General features: G+C 45.3%; 1 protein-coding gene across 6 annotated transcripts in view; it reads right to left on the minus strand.

Moving 5' to 3' along the window:
• Positions 1-19,403, minus strand: part of CHMP2A (charged multivesicular body protein 2A) — a 310,318-nt gene that overhangs the window by 91,656 nt on the left and 199,259 nt on the right. For all 6 annotated transcript variants that reach the window (XM_085616658.1, XM_085616655.1, XM_085616657.1 and 3 more), the window contains one exon: positions 8,869-9,048. In XM_085616658.1, the coding sequence (XP_085472784.1) occupies positions 8,869-9,048 (180 nt within the window). The remainder of the gene's footprint in view (positions 1-8,868; positions 9,049-19,403) is intronic.

The raw sequence follows: 19,403 nt of genomic DNA on the forward strand, positions 1-19,403 counted from the left end.
CATTCTTGCTTTTTCTAATTCTCTGTATTTGTATTTTTCTTGAGGTTATTTTTCCAAGGAAAGGGGATGGGTGCTGTGTAGAATTCTTATATTCTCCTTTGCTCTTATTTCTTTTCTATATATCTTCTTTCATTTCACTTTCTCACTAGCTTTTGTTATTATACATCATTTCTTCACTTAAGATGTATATGTTGAATGCAATGTTTTAACAAGTCTTCTGCATTTTGGTGATACTCTCATTTAGGCTTGTTTCTATTTGTCTTTTGATTTCGTAAAGAAGGAGGATGTGTTATATCTAAGGTTCTTGCTGCTTAGCCAGTATGTTTGTGTATGTGAATGGAATGATGGAATGCCTGAGGACCTTACGGAATGTTGGTGTGCCTGGCTGACTGGGAGGTATGACAGTTGGAGAGAGGGGCTGAGCAGCAGAGATGCAGTTCCTGGTGGGACCATATACCAACCTGATCTAACTCATCTACTATGTAACTACCATCTTATAATCAACTAATAAACATCTACTTGGATCTACCATATTGATAACTTCTTTTCATTGCAACAGGCACCCGACCTCAAAACAGCACCCTGCACCCGGCCGCCCTAGTGCCGCTGAGTGTGCCCCTTTGGTGCTAACTTGGCCCCCAGCTTGCCCTGAGCTTAACCCTAGGAGCTTTGCTGCCAGCAGCCACCAACCGGAGTCCCCTATCCTCCATAGGATAACACTGGGCCTCAACACTCCGCAACCAGCCGCCCTAGTGCCACTGGGGGTGCAACAACAGTGCATCACTGACCCTGGGAGACCCCCGAGTCTTACCCCAGAACCCTAACTCAAAAGACAGATTACCTACCTAGATAACCTCTTTTCCTCATAGAATAACATTGACACGTTGTTTACTCCCAAAAATTTCTAAGTGTTGACTTTAGAAAATTACAAAAAATTCCTTAAAAATCAGCCGAATAACCAAAACTCATTTTCTCAACTGTTTACAGGAAATGTCCCAGTGCTGAATCTAGGTATCCAGCACTGAGTAAGAAAAAGTATTGTTAACATAACTTACCTGCTAAGTGAATTTCCTCCCATAGGATAACATTGGTGATTGTACGTGAAAAAGTTTGAGCGTTAACTTTTGAAATGCAATAATATTCTTTAAAAATCGTACCTCTCAAGGGAGGAGCCAAGATGGCGACCGGGACGGCAGCGTAGGCTCCCGGCTCCGTGAACCTCCGCACCCCGCACAGATATCCTGCATGAGATCCTTAGCCTGCGCTAGCTGCCCGTGTTGGTGAACGAGAGCGGCAACCGATAGTGTGACCCCGAAGTTTTTGGCAGCGGTACCGCCGGAGAAATGTCCGTCTGAAGTTTGCGGCCTGTGCAACCCTGGAACCGGGACCTCGAGTGGACACCATGGCCGGGCGGCAGTTCAACAACAGCGGCCATTGGTGACTGGGTGGAGTCGGACTACCGGAGCGGTGCGAATATCGGCCTACATTTCGCCGTGGTCGCTCCTACCACTAAGCGTGGCGGAACGAGTGCATGCCCGAGGTGGCAACTCCAAGACTCTCCGGTGATTGCCTCAGCCTTCGCTGGTGAGCTGCCCGGACGCCGCCCGTAACTCGCCCCGATTCCTGCGGGCTGCTCCCGGATTTTTGCGGGCGCTGGTCCGTGGTGGGGCTGACAGTGGCCCGTGACCACACACCGGACACATTATTTGCCTGCCCCCGGAACCCTGTTTCCAGTGACATGGAACCCGAGGCGCTCGTGCCTGAGTCCCGGTCCCAAACTGGGTTGGACCTACCCAGCGGCCATTTTGGAAGGACGAGGTCCACCATCCTGTGCACTGGGTCGCAGCAAGCTTGGGAGGGTGCGACTCTGAGGAGCGTAGCGGAGCGAGCGCCGGTAGCTGTACTGGGGTACGGTGACCTTTTCGAAGCTCTCGGTGCCCTTCATTCCACCTTGATCCACGGCGCCTGGGTGTTGGGGAGTAAGCTCGATGGAGTGACAACAGCGTCGGAACAGTTGCGGCCTGCCTGTCCCCAGGTACGCTGGGACTTCCTACACTGCACACGGGAGGACAGTGTCGTGGCCGCCCCGGTGAATAGTGCACAACTGGACACTCCGGACAGTATGCTAACGTGCGCTCAGCTGGCTGTGGACCTGGACGGTTCCGGAGGTTTTGGACCTGAGTGGGGGGTGGTGGCCTTGTCCCGTGCGCGGCTTCCGGCGACTCAGGCAATATCCAAGCAACGGTCGCCTGCTCTGGCTGATTCCGCCTTCCTGGACCTGGTGTGCAGTGTAAATCCTGGGGCACCACTGGGAAAGACGACCCTCCATAGAGCTGACTGTGTCGATCTTCAGAGCCTTCTACCCTACCTGTGTGTGTCGCTTCCTGACCTTTATTGGACGCTCCTCTTCCTTGTAACATTGGACTTGGCACTGGGTCGATGGGTATGCATGGGTAGATTTGCAAAGAGTGGCCAAGGATAAGGATGATCCTTCAGACGTGGTCATCTAATAGGCGGGCGGGCTCGGGGGTTGCGTGCTCTCACGGCAGAACTGTTAGTGTACTAAGTGCGTAATGCTCCTTACTTCTTTGACAGGGTCGATCCTGTGTTTATTGTATGCTTTGCGGGGAAATATATGGTGCGGGAGGGAGAAGCCGGGGGCATGTTTTGCAGGCCCTCCTCCAGTTTATTAATACTCTCTCTACCCCCCCGTCCGGTGGGGGTTCTTTTCCTATTCCTTTTTCTCGGTTTCTTCTATATTTCGGGTCTGACTCCGGGGCGACAGGCACACTGCTGGGGGGGGGGGGCCGTACTCATCTGCAGAGGTGCAGGGTGGGGGGTTGGGGGAGTGGAGTCTTTAGTCTTTAACCCCTTTTTCCCATGGCCTCCTTTTCTTCTTTTATTCTTCTTTGTCTTTTTCTGGGATCAGCATGGTAGAACTCCTTAGTTGATAATCGCTGCTGTTTCCTGTGTGCCATAATTTCCGTGGTGTTTCCTGGGTCTTAGGGCAGGGGGTTGCAGGCGCAAGTGGCCGTGATATTCCTCCACATCCTGAACTTCCTGTTTCAGCGCCATTGCTTAGATAGACTGCTGTTTATTGTTTACGTTCATCGTTCTGCCTGCCATTTTTCGCTGCTGGGAAACTGTTTGGCACCTGATCCTTCCATCCTCCTCTATTATAAAATGTAAACCTTTATTATCCTGGTCTCCTACTTGGGCCGTTCAGAGACTGAGAGTATGTTAGCGTGGAGATTCTGTTCCCCGAGGTGCTGACTGTGATACAATTGCTTTCTGTTATTCTGACTGTTTAGCGGCCGGCCCCGGGGGTTGTAGGCCCATACGTGTAATTGATTGAAATATCAATAAAGGTTTTCCAAAAAATAAAAAAAAATAAAAAAATAAAAATAAAAAAATCGTACCTCTCACTAAAACACATTTACTCACCTGTTTTCAGGAAATGTCCCAGGGCTGAATCTAGGATCCAGCCCTGTGTTAGTAAAAGTAATCTGAAAAGTAATTAACTGCATTTTACTTAAAAAGCCCATTCATTCGAATGCACCATACCTGCAATGTGTTGCAAACTGCTTACTTAAACTGTAACCAAAATCAGTACAAGTTATATTGCAATTTTGAACTGTGTTCATACAAGTAATTTACTACTGCAAAGTATTTATATGCTTACCTGTACCAGGCTCGCTTGGTTCTAGAAATAAAACACTATTTTTTTATATAAAAACAATTGGCCTAGAGTTCAGTTCGAGTGTGTGAATTCATTTGCTGACTGAGTGTGTACATCCAATGCTGTCCTCTGATACTGCCTTACTGCTCGACCAAGCTACCACTTTAGAGAGTAAGGTTCTATCTAACTTTAACCTCTGCCAAACCTCTGGAGACCCTTGGACTCTATACACACTGTACCTCACTTTGGTGCAGTATATATAGAGCCAGTTTCTTACAGTAATATCGACCCGAAAGGTACGCGGTATTTACCAATCGCAGTGCAAGGCTGGCAGAAGAGAACATTCTCTTGCAAAAGGTCTCCAGCCCCCAATAGTCCCTATCCAGTGGGAGTGGTCGGGAATGCACTAGGATTTATTCTACAGGTGGAGGTTTGCACCACCAAGCTCTCCGGGGTGAGGTGCTGCCTAAGGAAACTGGGGTCCCCTGGAGCAAGAAGATGGCGGTGAACAATTGTCCTATGCACAGGAGCCGCTGTGCAGGGCTTGGACCTGGCCCCAAGTAGGATTTATTAATGGCTTCTTTAAAAGGAAGTAAAGGTTCGGAAGGGGCGACTGCCAGCTGAAGTACCTGTCAAGATGTTCATCTCGACTGTCACTGAGGGTAGCTGGGATTCCAACACTTCACCCATCCTATGCACACAAAAGTAAAAAGAGGCTCCCTCCTCAGTAGCCGCGGAAGGAGGAGAGATCAAGCCAGTGTCAGGTGAGGTGTTTGGTAACGCCCCCAGTTTTTTTATACCAGTTGTCCTGATTCTAACCTAGGGGATGCTGGTATCCAAAACAGTCCTCAGACCCCTCCCAATCATCTCCCTCTCCAGGCCTGTCAAAGGGAAAAAGGCACAGACTCCAATGTGGAGACCATTATTCCGGTCAGCGCCAGAACCAGTGGCAGATGATGCCCATTTAGCTCCATGTCAGAGTTGGGAAGGATGATGGGGATGGCGACACCGTGGGGCTTCGGAGGCATTAGCACTGGTGCAGGCACAGAAGGTGGTCTCAGTCTCGTTGGCGGCTCTGTTGCAGATCCAACATAGGAGCCATGTGGACCGAGGGTGAACCCGCTGGCAAGGATTCAGTGGGGGCTCCTCCCGAGTCCGTGGAGCGAAAGGTGCTCCAGAGGGGCCGGATCACCCAAATATGAGGTGCACGGCCTCAAAATTCATTAAGTTTGGAGAGGGTCGCTTCAGCTCCGGAAGAGTCAGAAGTGTGGAGCAGACCTCCGATTCAGGCTCCACCGAAGCACGAGGCCTGGAGTGCTAACGCTCCCGCACCTCGTCAGAAGTCTTCGACAGACACGGCGAAGTTGAATACCTCCTTGACTTCCTTTATTTGTGGGACATACCCAACTATTTCGAGCGGGACGACTATCACTGGGTGCGGCTCTGCAAACAGTCCTGGGGCTCTCCTCGAAACCAGGATCCGGAGCTTTGCAGGGTTGCAGGGGGACAGGAGCTTGATGTATCGCCCTCCGCGCCTTCGGGTGCATGGCGTGGCAGTCTTCGCAAGTCTTAGAGTTGTTGTCTTTCTCCAAGCACCACAAACCAACCAACTGCGGGTCTGCCACATAGATCTGCCTGTGGCAGGCACAACATAGTTTGAAATCTTTAGCAGACTATTCTATTGTAAGCAACAATACTGAAATAATAATATTAAAATGCACCATTTATTAGCCTTTTTATTAGATGTTCCTTGGTGAGAATTGCCAACACGTATGTAATTCGATCTTTTAATCCTACTAGATTTTAAATAACGTTGCTAGCATAACCCTCTATAAATATGAAATTTAATATGACATTTATCAAATGTTCTTTAGGAGAAGACCCCTAAACCACTTTGTAGATTTGAATTTCAAATAAAACAAGGGTGGGCCAATATGTTTGTCCTAATGTGCTTCATACTGCATCATCTGACAACAAAGTTTCCAAATCTATATGGGGAGAGCTGGTAGATTCCTTTTAAACAACTCTGACTCCATCCAATTTTCAGCAGATTTAGAGGCCCAATGTTCTTTAAAAGTCACCATGGAAAATGATCAAAGTGATCCATGTAAATTGATCTTTAAATCAGATTTTGATCACTGTTAAAGGACTACATTGTACGTTAAAATTCAGTTTACCATTAAATGGCCATACAAAATGTGTTTAATCTCTGTAAATGTGTTTTATTTATGAATATCAAGTTCACTACATTTCTAGACATGCATCAGTTGTTTAACCAATGTATGCAAATATTTTCGTTTATGACGGACATGCAAATGTTGCTCATTGCTCAGAAAAGGTTGGGGATCGCCAATTTGGGGAAATGCTTGCCAAAGAGTGAAAAGGCCTCACTGAACTACATAATTTTTGAAACCGTACTGCTTTAAGCGGCCAGATAAAACTCTACTTCAACATATCCCCGGACTTTCAAAGGCTGGGGCAGAAGACTATAACTGGGAAGAAAGGAGCAATCTGGTCTTCTAATTTCTTGATGATCCTTGTCTTTTCGCTTTGCTGGATCTTTTCTGCTCGCTGCTTTTTTTGTGGGCTCTGCCCTAGCTGAGCTGGTTGCTGCTGCATGATCCTGTTGCAAATACTAGTAGGAAACAGCGTTTACAACGTGGCTTTTACCACATTGTACATTTACCACGCAGGTTTTTATAACGCATATACTTTAAAAACGCATGCCTGTACCACGCATTTAAGGTAATTTTGGCGGTGCGGTGGGTCTCCCCCCACAAATACATTCATTACATAAATTAATATATAAACAATGCGTGGTAAAGGCATACATTGTAAAAGCCTAAGCGTTCTAAAGAAAAATACGGGGTAAAAAATGCAGGGTAAAGACACGCGATGTAATTTCCTGCGTTGTTCAGTCATACAACCGTACTTGAGGCATAAACAGGTAGACGGTCTGTTTCCCTCCGAAATAATCTTGATTCTCATACTGGATCCAGAAATTACAAGAACACCACAGGAAGGATAGGGAAATGATATGCATGCATGTATTCCTGGTGTGTGCACTCATGTTTTGATAAATGTGCTATACACAAATGTTTATTGAAATGTTTTAGCATGCTGAAAGTTAGTTTAGCATGGTCAAAACTTCCATTGCCAGAAGGAAAAGGAGTAATTGTTAGCCTTCTATACATACAGAACAGTAAAAATCAAACATACATTTCGAAAAATTATTTCCTTTACTGTTTAACCTGCAAGCAGCTTATTAGCACTACCTTGGTCAACATGAGAAATACCCATGACTTACAGATTAATTTATAAATAAAACCATATACTTTCAGCATGCTCATTTTCAAAACTCACTAAGCATATTACAGATGCAAAACAGTTTCAGCCCTCCTCGACCAAGGTGTCTTCATGTTATATGATGAACACAATTAAAAGAAGGTCAACATGTTTTATTTCCAAACGGGAATTCAGTCGCAAAGTTATGTGGAGCTCGGAGCTGTTTTTGTGCAGCTAAAGAGTGTTCTAAGAAGATACAGAAAATAATGGGGTAAGTATATTTGGGAATTTGTTTTTATACGGGAAATGTTTCATACATAGTTTGGATGTTCATTATTTGAAAACCTCATGAATTAATTTGAATGTGTTCAATTGGCTTCATTAACAGGCTTCGATCTTCCGTTAGGATCCAGCCGTGGATGAAGTTAGAACATTATATATATATATATATATATATCTCGCAAATTTTGGGTTTGTTTGAATTGCGTTGTTGAAGGACAAAAGTTTAGACATGGATATTTATGAGAGAATGCGGTTTATTTTTTAAATAAGCTTAGGTAAATAAAGATTAGCTGTTAAGAAGACAGAATGTATACCCATGACTTGGTGGAATAATCACACTTGTACAGTAAGTAGTAGGACAAAAGTCACAGAATTCGCCTAAATCAGTGAAGAGGCCCTGAAAGCAATGGGCACAGTTTTTTCCCAGTAAGGATCTCACAATCCTGAAAATTCAAAGAGGGACCTGGACGGAAAGAAAAATTACCAAATGTATGCGAGATACAATTGCAGTTGGAAAGGTATGTACCTTCAAGATAAGGTGAACGCTCCAGAATTAAAACTGGGTGGTATACCTGGGGAAAATAATTTGAGGTCATCCAAGTGGCCCCCTCCTTCCATAACAGCATTGTGGTCTACAGATTCAAGTCAGGAAAATGCAAAGGACTGGTCTACAATGAAGGCGTTGGAGTATGATGAAGGGCACCATCTATACTTCTTCAGAAAACATACATCCTGTGAAAGTTGCCTTTTAGAGATTGAAGTTAAAATGACCCTATCCATAGATGGAGACAAAGACAGTTACCGCTACAAGGACCACCGAGATCTGAAAACATGGTTTCTTATCATGGAAGATCCATGGATAGTTATGTAAGCTTTCTTGCTGGAAAGGAAAGTTAGTTTGCTGGATGACAAGGAACGCAACTTCGAGAACAGGCCAGTCCACAGGAGGGGGAAGGCATTACGAGTAAGAGAGTTACCAAGTAATGCAGAAGAGGGTGGTCTAGGTAGTTAGCATTGCACCTGGTGCCTCCCGGTCACCTTAATAGAATGTGGGCTACAAGGGAAGGAGTTATTGATATCCTTTTATGATACAGCCTAGAGTGGTATCATCTGTAGTGCAATCAGTCCCTATTATGGCACCAACCTCATCACAATTAAAAGAGTGTGTCCACACCGGATAGCTAGTCAGTTGAGGAAATAGTAAACTTATTGTTACTTTCCCACGGGCAACAAAGATTGATCACGCATTTCACACACCTCTACTATGTAAACAGATTCTGTGGATTCAATTTGCAAATCCAATGGGGAAATACAGAAAGAAAATCCTTTTCAGGAGGTGAGACTTATGGGACCCACCCAGCCCTTTCGAGAAAAATGATCCAGGGTCAGCCTCATGTATTGGGGAAATCACAAATCCTAGGGGCTCCAACAATGTATGCGATAGTAGCAGCAGAATACCACAAGAATATCTGGCAGGAACATTTAACTGGAAGTAAAAAGAGTAAGTAACTGAAAGAGACTCTTGGAAGGCTGGTGGGTCCTAAGGATGGTCAACAGGGTAGGAGGCTGTTAAGGAAAGTAGTCATCTGACGCTACACAAGTATATTCTCTTGACCTTGTACCTGTCTGTTCATCGTTGCCATGGCCTTGGTGACTCCCTTCATCGCTTGTGCCATGGAATTATTAGACTTCAGTGTCTGAATCTTCAAAGACACAGCTTGGATGTTCGCCCTCATCATAATAAACTTCTTCACATAGCGGCGAGTTCGCACCAAGTCTTTGGCCATGATTTTAACTGCATCCTATGGAGACCAAAAAGAAAGTGTTATTGATGCAGCAAATCTATCAGGACATGGTAAGGCACAAATCCGATTCATGTAGCCACTAATACAGGAATGAAGGCAAACCCTAAACCAGACAGTGGTTGTATTCCCTCTCCGTACAGCAATATTTAAAAAAAAAAAAAAAAATGTTCCTTTGGTAGCATTAGGTACACACTGAGCAATGGTTGGAGTGTTAGGAATCCAGAGAGTGGTGAGCCAACAAACAATGTTTAGAATGGCTTGTAGCAGCTCAACTGGTGAACGATTGTTCTTTCAACTACATTTGGATACTAGAGAATTCAGTCTACCAGAGGAAACTAACAAGCACAGAGAAAGGATGTGTTAGCACAACTTGATATACAGGCTACATAATACAGCATTACTGAATATGCAAGGTGTTAGATTTGTGAGTCTCTAGTTGGCAGAGTTAGGTACCTCTCAGAGGCAGTGTATAAAGCATTTGTGAACACATACAGTAATCAAGTGAGAACACTACATATAGACACCACACAAGTTTTATATAAAAAATAAGTCTTCTTTATATAGACTTATCAAAAGACCACAAACGACAAAAATCCACAATACTGTACTTAAAATGGTAGAATTAGCTTAGCTCTCTTAAGATGGTAAATGCGACACACCGAGTTCAATGTACCTTAAGATGCGTAACACAAGAAAACGAAAGTGTTGCAAGGACAGTGATGCGTTGAAGATCTGATGCAAAGAAACAAAGATGGCGCTTTCTTCTTGATGCGACACGCTTCACGGTGATGCGGCGGCGTCTGCTGCGACGTCGATCCTCTTCTCCGGCAAGGCGAGATATTTCTACAAGATGCGAGCCGCGACAGGCGCTACGACACGCTTCCCAGTGATGCAGCGGAGTCTGCTGCGACGTCGATCTTCTCCCCTGGCGAAGCGAGTTGCTTCCACAACGATGCGAGCCGCGACAGGTCCTGCGACACTCTTCCCGGTGATGCAGCTGCGTCTGCTGCGACGTCAATCCTCTTCTCCGGCAATGACACGCGACAGGCCCTGCGACACGCTTCCCAGTGATGCGGCGGCATCTGATGCGACGTTGATCCTCTTCTCAGGCGATGCGAGGCGCTTTGGTGGACCTGCGATGACTCAACGACACGCTTCCCGGTGATGCCGCCGGCAGCGTCTGCTGCGACGTCGATCCTCTTCTCTGGCGATGCGCTTCGTGTTGTGAAGCGGGAGTTCGGCGACACGCTTCTTGCTCGTGGAGTCGCGCTTCCTGCTCCTTGCGACACGCTGTCCCTCAGAAAGCCTCGCAAAACAGCAGGCACTTCCAAAGAACTCTTGGGGAGCCGGTGGGTGAAGTCTGTTGTCCCCGAGACTTTAGCAGGAGGCAAGCTCTTTTCTCAAGCCCTTGGAGATCCTTCACAAGTTGAATAAAGTACACAAAGTTCCTTTCTCCTCTCTTTGGCAGTCAGGCAACCCCTGCAGGCCAATCCCCCAAGCAGCACTTAAGCTTAGGGATAGTCTATCCTCAGATTCTTCTGGTTCCACTCCTCAGCAAAGGTTTCTTCTCGTTTCCCAAAGTGATCTAAAGTTCTTGGGTTTGGGTCCCAATATTTATACCCAGTTTCTCTTTGTTCTCTGAATACCGAGGTGCCTTTGCCTAGTCCAAACCAGTTCTGGTCAGTCCTGGAGCACTTTGTTTGCATGACTCCTTTCCTTTCAGAGAGCAGGGCAGAGACATCAGACGCACCACAGGAGGTGGAGCCAGTATTGTGGAGGGAAGGCACAGCCCTATTCAGGTCCCATGTGCAACTCCTCCCACCCATCTAGATGTAGATCTCTCTATTCAGCCCTGTGCTGACTCACCCTGCCTCCTGGATTTTCCACAGCCCCTGTCACTCAAACTCCAGACAAGGAATACACAGCCTATCAGAGGCAGGTTTGGATGGTTAGACAAGAAAATACCTACTTTCTAAAAGTGGTATTTTCAAACACAATGTTAAAACCAACTTCACTAAAAGATGTATTTTATCATTCTGAGTTCAGGCATACTAAATTCGAATTTCTACCATGTTCCCAGAGTCAGTTAGGATTATGAGATGTAATAATCAAACTGCCCATTCTGGCTTATGGGGAACAGGTAGCCTTGCAATAGTGAAAAACGAAAATGGCTGTAATTCACTATTAGGACATGCCACACACCAGGGCATGTCCCACCTTATACTTACAATGCACCCTGCCCTTGGGCCAACCATAGGGGTGTCTGATATGAAGAAAAGGGAAGGTTTAGGGACTGGCAAGTGGGTGCACTTGCCCAGTCAGCATGACAGTACCAGACGGCACACAGGCTATGCAATGGCGGGCCTTAGACACACTTTTACAGGCTGCTTCTGTGGGCGGCACAACCAGTGCTGCAAGCCCACCAGCAGCATTTGGATTTACAAACCCTGGGCACTCCTGGTGCACTGTACTAGGGTCTGACAAGTAAATCAGCCAATCATGGAATCACTAATCCATACATCAATTTACAATAGGGAGCACTTGCAGTGTGGCACTGGACAGCAGTGGTACAGTGCCCAAAGCATCTAAGACCAGCAAAAACACATGAGGCAACAGCGAAAAAAGGAAGGGAGACCCACGCCAAGGTGCCAGGTCTAACTCAAGGTAATTTGGGCTTTGACAGAAACAATGAAATATTAATTTGGCACATGAAAAGAACTAACTAGCAAGCAATGGTGCAGGAAGTATTTAGTTCTTTTCAATCAAACTCTGCTAACATGCACTGCTAATTAAAACATCGGACAGAACAACTATCCCAGATAACGTAATTTTTTTAAACTCTATTTTTCATTTTGTATCCAAGAAAAACAACAATACAAATATATCCTAACATGCAAAGCACAATTTCTAGTATCAAGAAAGAGTCACCCCTCGCAGTGGAGAATAACAATGAACGGGGCAGAAAACGAATACAAATAGCCATGGGAGCAGACGGTGGCATGGTTGAGAGTGAAATAAGGAAGAGGAGGATTGCAGGGAAGAAGCCTTTCACATTAGGAACACGGGGTGGTCTTATGCATGATGCTGGGAGGGCAAGGGCTCTGGACACAGCTAGCATTACCATAGGTAATGTCACTGTTTTAAGTTAACAAATAAGCAAGTAAGGGTTGCCAAATGTCTGGGCCTGGAAGTCAAGATTGCAACGTAGCAGAAGTTATACTGGTGGAGTCACGATATGTCATCTTTCAACCAATCGTCCTTGGTGGGCATTCTGGCACTACTCTAGCACGTGGCTATCTGGCGCTTGACTAGCAATAGTGCATATGCAATGAAACGTCTAAAAGCAGATGGGAGAGGCTTAACATGTCCGAGAAGGGCTAGTAAAGGGTTAGGTTTAAACGGGAAACTCTGTCATTACTGAAATCGAGGTTTGAATCTGTGACCAGTAGGTGTGAATAGCAATGCAAGTCCACGTAATCTGCACGGTCCACACTGCATTTGAGACATATGTGAGCGTGTGGGGTCGATTTTTACCAAGTTTAATCGTGTCATATATACTCTGTGGAGGAACTGGTTATGGAGCAGTTTATGTGTGCGATTGGGAGAGATCAGTTTGGTTTGTATGCAGCAAAAACACCATATCTGGTCTGTGAGTGGGTGTCCCAAATCTCACTCCCATGCTCTGCGGGCTCGCTCAACTCCAACAGATTTTGAAGCCTGGCAAGACTGGTATAGACGGGATACCAGGCGAGACCAGTCAGAAGACATGATTACCAATGTCAGTGGAAGGAAATCTTCAGATTCCACTGGGTAGGTTGCTATTCTATTGGGCCCTGTATCCGTCGAAAGACTAAATGGTTCATGTGGGTGGTGTCCTCAGAGTCAGCCAGAGCAGCCTTGTGTGTTATAGCATAGCCATCCGGGAAAAGGTCGCCGATGGTATGAATATGGCGATTCCTCGGAGTGCGTTTAATCAGTCATCCCTGGGTCAATGACAGTCAAGGATTGTTGGCCAGGGGCAATGCCGGTGAGTAGAGTAACCCACCTTCCAAGTATCTGCGCAACTTTACCCAGGCCCAGCAGTGGCATAAAGTGTTTGAATGTCAGTGAGGTCTCTTGTGTGGCCTAGTGGCAGAATGGTAGAGGGGAAGGGGGGTATCCCACCAGGTCTCGCTCTGGTTTCAGATATGGTAATCTAGCATCTGTGTAGTACCAATAATAGGAGAGGTGACATTGCGCCACCAGGTAATATAAATGTATATCCAGTACTCCAAAGGTACCCTTTTCATATGGGAGCCTAAGTGTCGCCCATTGGATCCTAGGCTGCCGACCAGCCCAGACCAAGTGGAGCAGTAGACCTTTGAGTGTGGCGAAAAAACTATTAGTCAGTGGGATTGGGATATTCAAAAACAGATCTAAGAAGCGAGGGAGGACCACCATTTTAATAATGGCTATCCTTCCAGCCACTGACAACGGGAGCCTGATCCAATGCTCAATTTGCATGACAAGTTTGCCAATTGCAAGGCTGCAATTTAAACGGATCACTATTTCTTTCTGTTGGTGCAGAAAAATAAAGAGGTATCGTGGGGAATCGTCGCACCATATCAAGCGGGACTCCAGTTGACAGGGCACTGTGGCATCAATAAGAGAGAATAGCCCCGATTTACTCCAGTTAATGAACAATCCAGAAAGGCATCTATATCTATTAATTTCTCGGATAATTGAGGGCAGGTGTATGACAGGACCTCAAATGAAATGCAATATATATCATCTGCATACATGGATATTAAAAGTGGGACATGTCTAAACCGTAAGCCACAGTGTAAATGACGCTCTTGGAACTGTCGGACCAAAGGGTCCAGTGCAATGATGAAGAGCAATGGTGATAGCGGACAGCCCTAGCAGGTTCCTCTGGCAATCAGGAAGGGGGCTGTGAGGAAGCCATTCACTCTCACTCTGGTCCTTACTGTCTTGTGGCATTGTTACCTGGCTTATTCCATGGTAAAGATAATAAATATCCTAAGGCAGATGGAATATCAGTCATGTTTGTGAAGTACCAATCTGCCAAACTCCAAAACAAGCCCTAAATCATCTTTGGAGCACCTACCCCTCAAGTTCTCTTTATTTAGCATGTGTAATTTATTTACATACGTTGTACTGTTATTTAATTAACCCTTGACTTAATTATATAGCATGTCTTTAATGATTCAGTGTCCCATGATAGAATGGTAGCAATGTAGTGTCCCACAATATACTAGACCCCAGGGGAAATAACTCAGAAGTCCTCAGTGGTATCCTATATCTAACCATTAACTTAACAAGTACTTTGTTGAAAGCACGACAACAAAGTCTTTGTGTATTGGGTTTCATCATGTTCTCCCCTATAGTTTTTAATCATTACCAAAAGACTTTGTACTCTCTAAACTGTTAATAGTGACTGGACATTGATGTGCTAGGATATACTTAAACCCAAACATATACTACCACCTAAAATAATTCCAGACTGCTTTACCACCCAAACATTGGAGGAAATTGGATTGGCTGCTTTGAAGATTGTTGACATAGATTAAGCCTCTGGCCATCCTGCTTAATACCACTGCCCATACAGAACAATGATGACAGTTGGCAGGTCTACCCTAATAGGAACCGGTATAGGAACCTCTGCTGCATGGTATCAGGCCTCTCAGGGTAGGGGTTGATAGTAGTACAACTAGAGGGATAACTGGTCCCATAATCCTGCTTCCGACAAAGCCACTGACCTGGGCAAAAGTTGCTCCTGCAGTGCTGGCTGCTACTTCTCACACTGACAGACCTCCTACCTGACCTTCGACATCAAGTACATCAGCGAACTACTGGCCATGAGTCTGCTCGAAAACCGTGAATGGCCAGAGAGCCTCCTATTCTGAGCACAAGGCCACTGCTACCAATCATCTGTCCCAGGTTTCTGATGGCAAGGAATGAATCAGGCCAGTGGGGGTCATGCAGCAGAGCCCCTGCCCTCTAGAAGATTACCTAGTTCTGACAAGTAGGACGTGCTGGCACTGGTGTTGCTGCAAAAAAGGACATCAGCAGCTATGTTAGTACGTAATGCTTCCCATATCAATGACAAGAAATACAATGGACTTCTTTGACAGGAGGCTCTACTAGGTGCTACCATTGGAGATGAGACTGTGCAGTTCGGTTATTCTCAATAGGCTACATGGCTGTCTCTGTGCATGCACAGAGCTGCACAGGACCAAATAGCCACAAAGCGTTTCCTATAAGGGTGGAATTAGGGACATTTGTCCCACATTCTTTGAAAGGTTGCTGCTGCCTTGAATCACTCTTGCACAGTCCATCAGTTTAGCTGTGTAAGTATCCCTACAATACACATAATGCTTGTGTATGCACTGTACTGCCCTTCCGCACATCTGTACACAGCACCGCCTGAACAGCCTACTTCACGCCTTCGATGCAGATTGTGCTGCCATTCCCTGAAGCGGTCTCATTATCTTGGATGGAGGCATATATTTGTTGTCCTCCAGCTGACACATGAATTCTGCTAGCAGTTTTGAATTCCTTTCTCTTTGTATAAGCAACCCTACCACCTCCATTGGATTGGCCATTTTTATTCCTTATCTGTTTACGGACATGCCTTTTCTAGTGTAGATTCCAACAGAGCAGATCTTGCAAGAGATTACGGCAACTACTCTTCAGTTAGACGAAAATCAAAGCACAGTCTCAGAGACTTGATCGCCCTCTAAAATGGGAGAAGTAAAGCTGGACTCAGAGGACATAAAAAGATCTATTGTCTGTCTAGCAATGTAGAAACAGCTGTTAAAACTGTACGCAGAGACTCTGCATCCTTCCAATAAATGTTGGAATGTTTAGAAACGTGCATTTGAAGACCAGCGTTTATCAGACTGCCCAAACCCCCACAGAGATGTATTTATCTTACCTAAAAAGAAATTGGATTTGGACAACCGACCTTAAGGATGTCAGGACGACCTGAGAATGTAGAACAGTTAAACTATTTGTCCTTCTTAGAATTCTCCCTACCAGACTTGACTGGAAGGTCTTTCTCTCCACCTCTGGGGTTTCGGAGTGCACAAAGATCGTGCTTTCATGCATCCAATGAAGCCACACGCACGAAGAGCAATTTTGACCTACCCCCTCCACCACCAGCATGGAAGGTAGATCATTATGGTGGTGAAAAAGTATAGTCTGTTCTTTTACACTCCTCCTCAAGGTGGTCAGGCCACACTTCACTTACTTGATCTTAGCGCAGCTTTTGATACTTTCTCACCTAATACTCTTGTTTCTCGACTTTTGCAGACAGGCTTCGAAGGATTCGTCCGAGGAAGGTTTGTTATCACCAACAGATGCCAGGCAGTGTATCTTCCTTTGTTTCAATATTTCTTCAGACTTTTGCCCTAAAGAGTCCACTTTGACTGCTCTCCTAGAACAATTGTTGAATCATTGCATTCACCCTGTGGCCAACCTCATAAGATACTTCAGCTTCTCCCTAATGTCTAAGGCTTACAACATCCGGATGAATTTTTACATGAGGAACTACATTGGGGACGTCCAATCCAGGTTTGGAGCTAGGATGTGCACTCACCTCCAGCATAAATCTTTAAAACCAAATGGTGCAGCTCCTTGGTGCTTCTTCCTCAATCTGGTCTTTGATCTAGCAGCAGTCAGAACAGAGACCTTCAGCACAGAATTTAGAAATGGAAAATGCTACTTACCAGTATGCATCTGTTCTTGGCATGTAGAGCTGCAGATCACACACTGTGCATAGATTGCATAACAGTACTCCTCCTCAGCGGCGACCACCAGTATCTGTTACAGTAGTTTGAAATAGTGTTTGGAGTACAGCCTGGCCCACACTAGTTTGTTGCTTTGCCTGCACATCTACACAATAGTGTTTTGTGAATGTGTGCGGTGTAGACCATGTAGCTGCTTTTCAGATATCTAAGGGAATGTTCTCTAAAAATGCCATTGAAGCCCCTATTTTGCGGGTAGAGTGGGCTTTAGGGGGAATAGTGTACGTTTTGCTTTGTGATAGAAAATGTGTATACATTTGACAATCCACCCTGCAATCCTTGACTTTGATATTGGATTGCCTTTATGTGGTGGTGAGAAGGATACAAAAAGTTGTTTTGTGAAAAGGTTTTGTTCTGTCAATATAGTAAAGGAGTGCTCTTTTTACGTCTAGTGTATAAAGACCTCTTTCTGCTACAGTTTGTGGTTGCGAGAAGAACACTGGCAACTCAACAGATTGGTTGAGATGGAAGGGAGAGATAACTTTAGGAAGGAATTTGGGATTTGTCCTGAGAATTACTTTGTTATGATGAAGTTGTAAAAATGGTTCTTGAAAAGTTAATGCCTGTAGCTCACTGACTCTAAGAGATGTAATGGCCACAAGGAAAGTGACTTTCCATGCAAGAAATTGTAGCTCGCATTTATGCAGAGGTTCCAATGGAGGACCCATTAGTCTTGTGAGGACAATGTTTAGATTCCACACTGGCGAGGGTGGTACCCTGGGAGGAATTATTATTTTGAGGCCTTCCATAAATGCTTTAATGGCAGGTACCCTGAACAATGACAGATGTCCGTTTTGTAGGTAAGCTTCTATGGCAGCGAGATGTAATCTAGTCGATGTGTATGGTAGATTACATCTTTGAAGATGCAACAGGTAACATATGATGTATTGAGTGGAGGCATCTAAAGGATTGATGGTGTTGTTGTTACAGTATATAACAAGTCTTTTCCACTTGGCTGCATAGCAGGCTTTAGTGGTGGGGCGCTTCGCCTCTTTGATAACGTTCATACAATCAGGTGGAAGATTGAGGTAACCAAATTCTAGGACTTCAGGAGCCAGATCGCCAGGTTGAGCTGTGCTGGATCTGGATGTCTGATCTCTCCATGGTTCTGTTTTAAGAGCTGTGGGGAGAGGTGTAGTTTTTGGTGCGGGACTACTGATAGCTCCAGCAATGTTGTGTACCATGGTTGTCTGGCCCATGTTGGAGCAACTAGGATCAGTGTTAGTGACTGTTGTTGCAGCTTGCGCACCACTAATGGAATGAGTGGGAGAGGCGGGAAAGCATACGCAAATCTGCCTGACCAATTCATCCATATAGCATTGGCTTTGGACAATGGGTGTGGATATCTGGCGGCGAAGCTTGGGCATTTTGTTTTGTAATGTGTGGCGAAGAGATCTATCTCTGGCTGCCCCCACATTTGGAAAAACGGTTGAAGAACTTGTAGATGAAGTTCCCACTTGTGTCTGACGACTTAACAGATCTGCCATGTGATTTTGAATTCCTGGAAGATGTTGGGCTAAAAGGAATAGGTTTTGAGGAATAGCCCACCTCCATATGCTCTGTGCTAGTTGAGAGAGCTGCAGAGAGTGCGCCCCCCTATTTTTGTAAATAGTACATTGCGGTCATATTGTCGGTGCGGACTAGGACAGCTTTTCCTGATATCTGTTTCTAGAATGATTTTAATGCAAGAAAGATTGCTAGTAACTCCAAATGGTTGATGTGGAGTAGTTTTTGCTGAGGTGTCCATGTGCCCTGTATGGTGTGTAAGGGGCGCATCTGGAGTCTTGCATGAGGTACTATGAATATACAAGAGGCCATCATTCCCATTAGTTGCATGAACACTCGAGCTGGAAGGAGTGTTGCGGCTGGAATTTTGTTATAAGGGTTTGCACGCTTGCTATCCTGGCTGGATTGGGATATGCAAGGCCTTTTGAGGTGTCTATTGTGGAACCTAGATATTGTAGGATGTGGGACGGTTGGAGGAGAGACTTTGTGAGGTTTATGGTAAACCCTAAGTCGTGAAGTAGTTGGATTGTGGTGTGTGTGTGTGATTTACACACTGGGTATGCTACATGGCTTTTATGAGCCAGTCGTCTTAATATGGGAAGACATGGATTAGTGGTCTTCTTAAGTGGGCTGCTACCACGGGCAGACATTTTGTGAAGACTCTGGGTGCTGTGGTGACTCTGAATGGGAGAATCTTGAACTGGTAATGCTGACCGTTTACTACAAACGGGAGATATTTCCTGTGAGCAGGGTGAATGGGAATGTGGAATTAGGCGTCCGACATCTAAGGTGGCAAGGAAGTCTCTTTGTTTGAGTAGAGAAAGGACCTGTTGAAGAGTAATCATATGAAAGTGGTCTGATTTTATGTAGAGGTTGAATGGTGTGAGGTCCAAGATGGGTCTCAGGGTTCCGTCCTTCTTTGGAATGAGAAAGTACAGGGAGTAAACCCGTGTTTTGGTGATGCAGGGGAATAGGTTCTATTGCATGTTTTTGTAGGAGGGAAAGCACCTCCTGTTTTAAGAGCGTAAAGTGCTCTGT

The sequence above is a fragment of the Triturus cristatus genome, chromosome 7 (genome assembly GCF_964204655.1).
Source record: "Triturus cristatus chromosome 7, aTriCri1.1, whole genome shotgun sequence".
Classification (NCBI taxonomy): domain Eukaryota; kingdom Metazoa; phylum Chordata; class Amphibia; order Caudata; family Salamandridae; genus Triturus; species Triturus cristatus.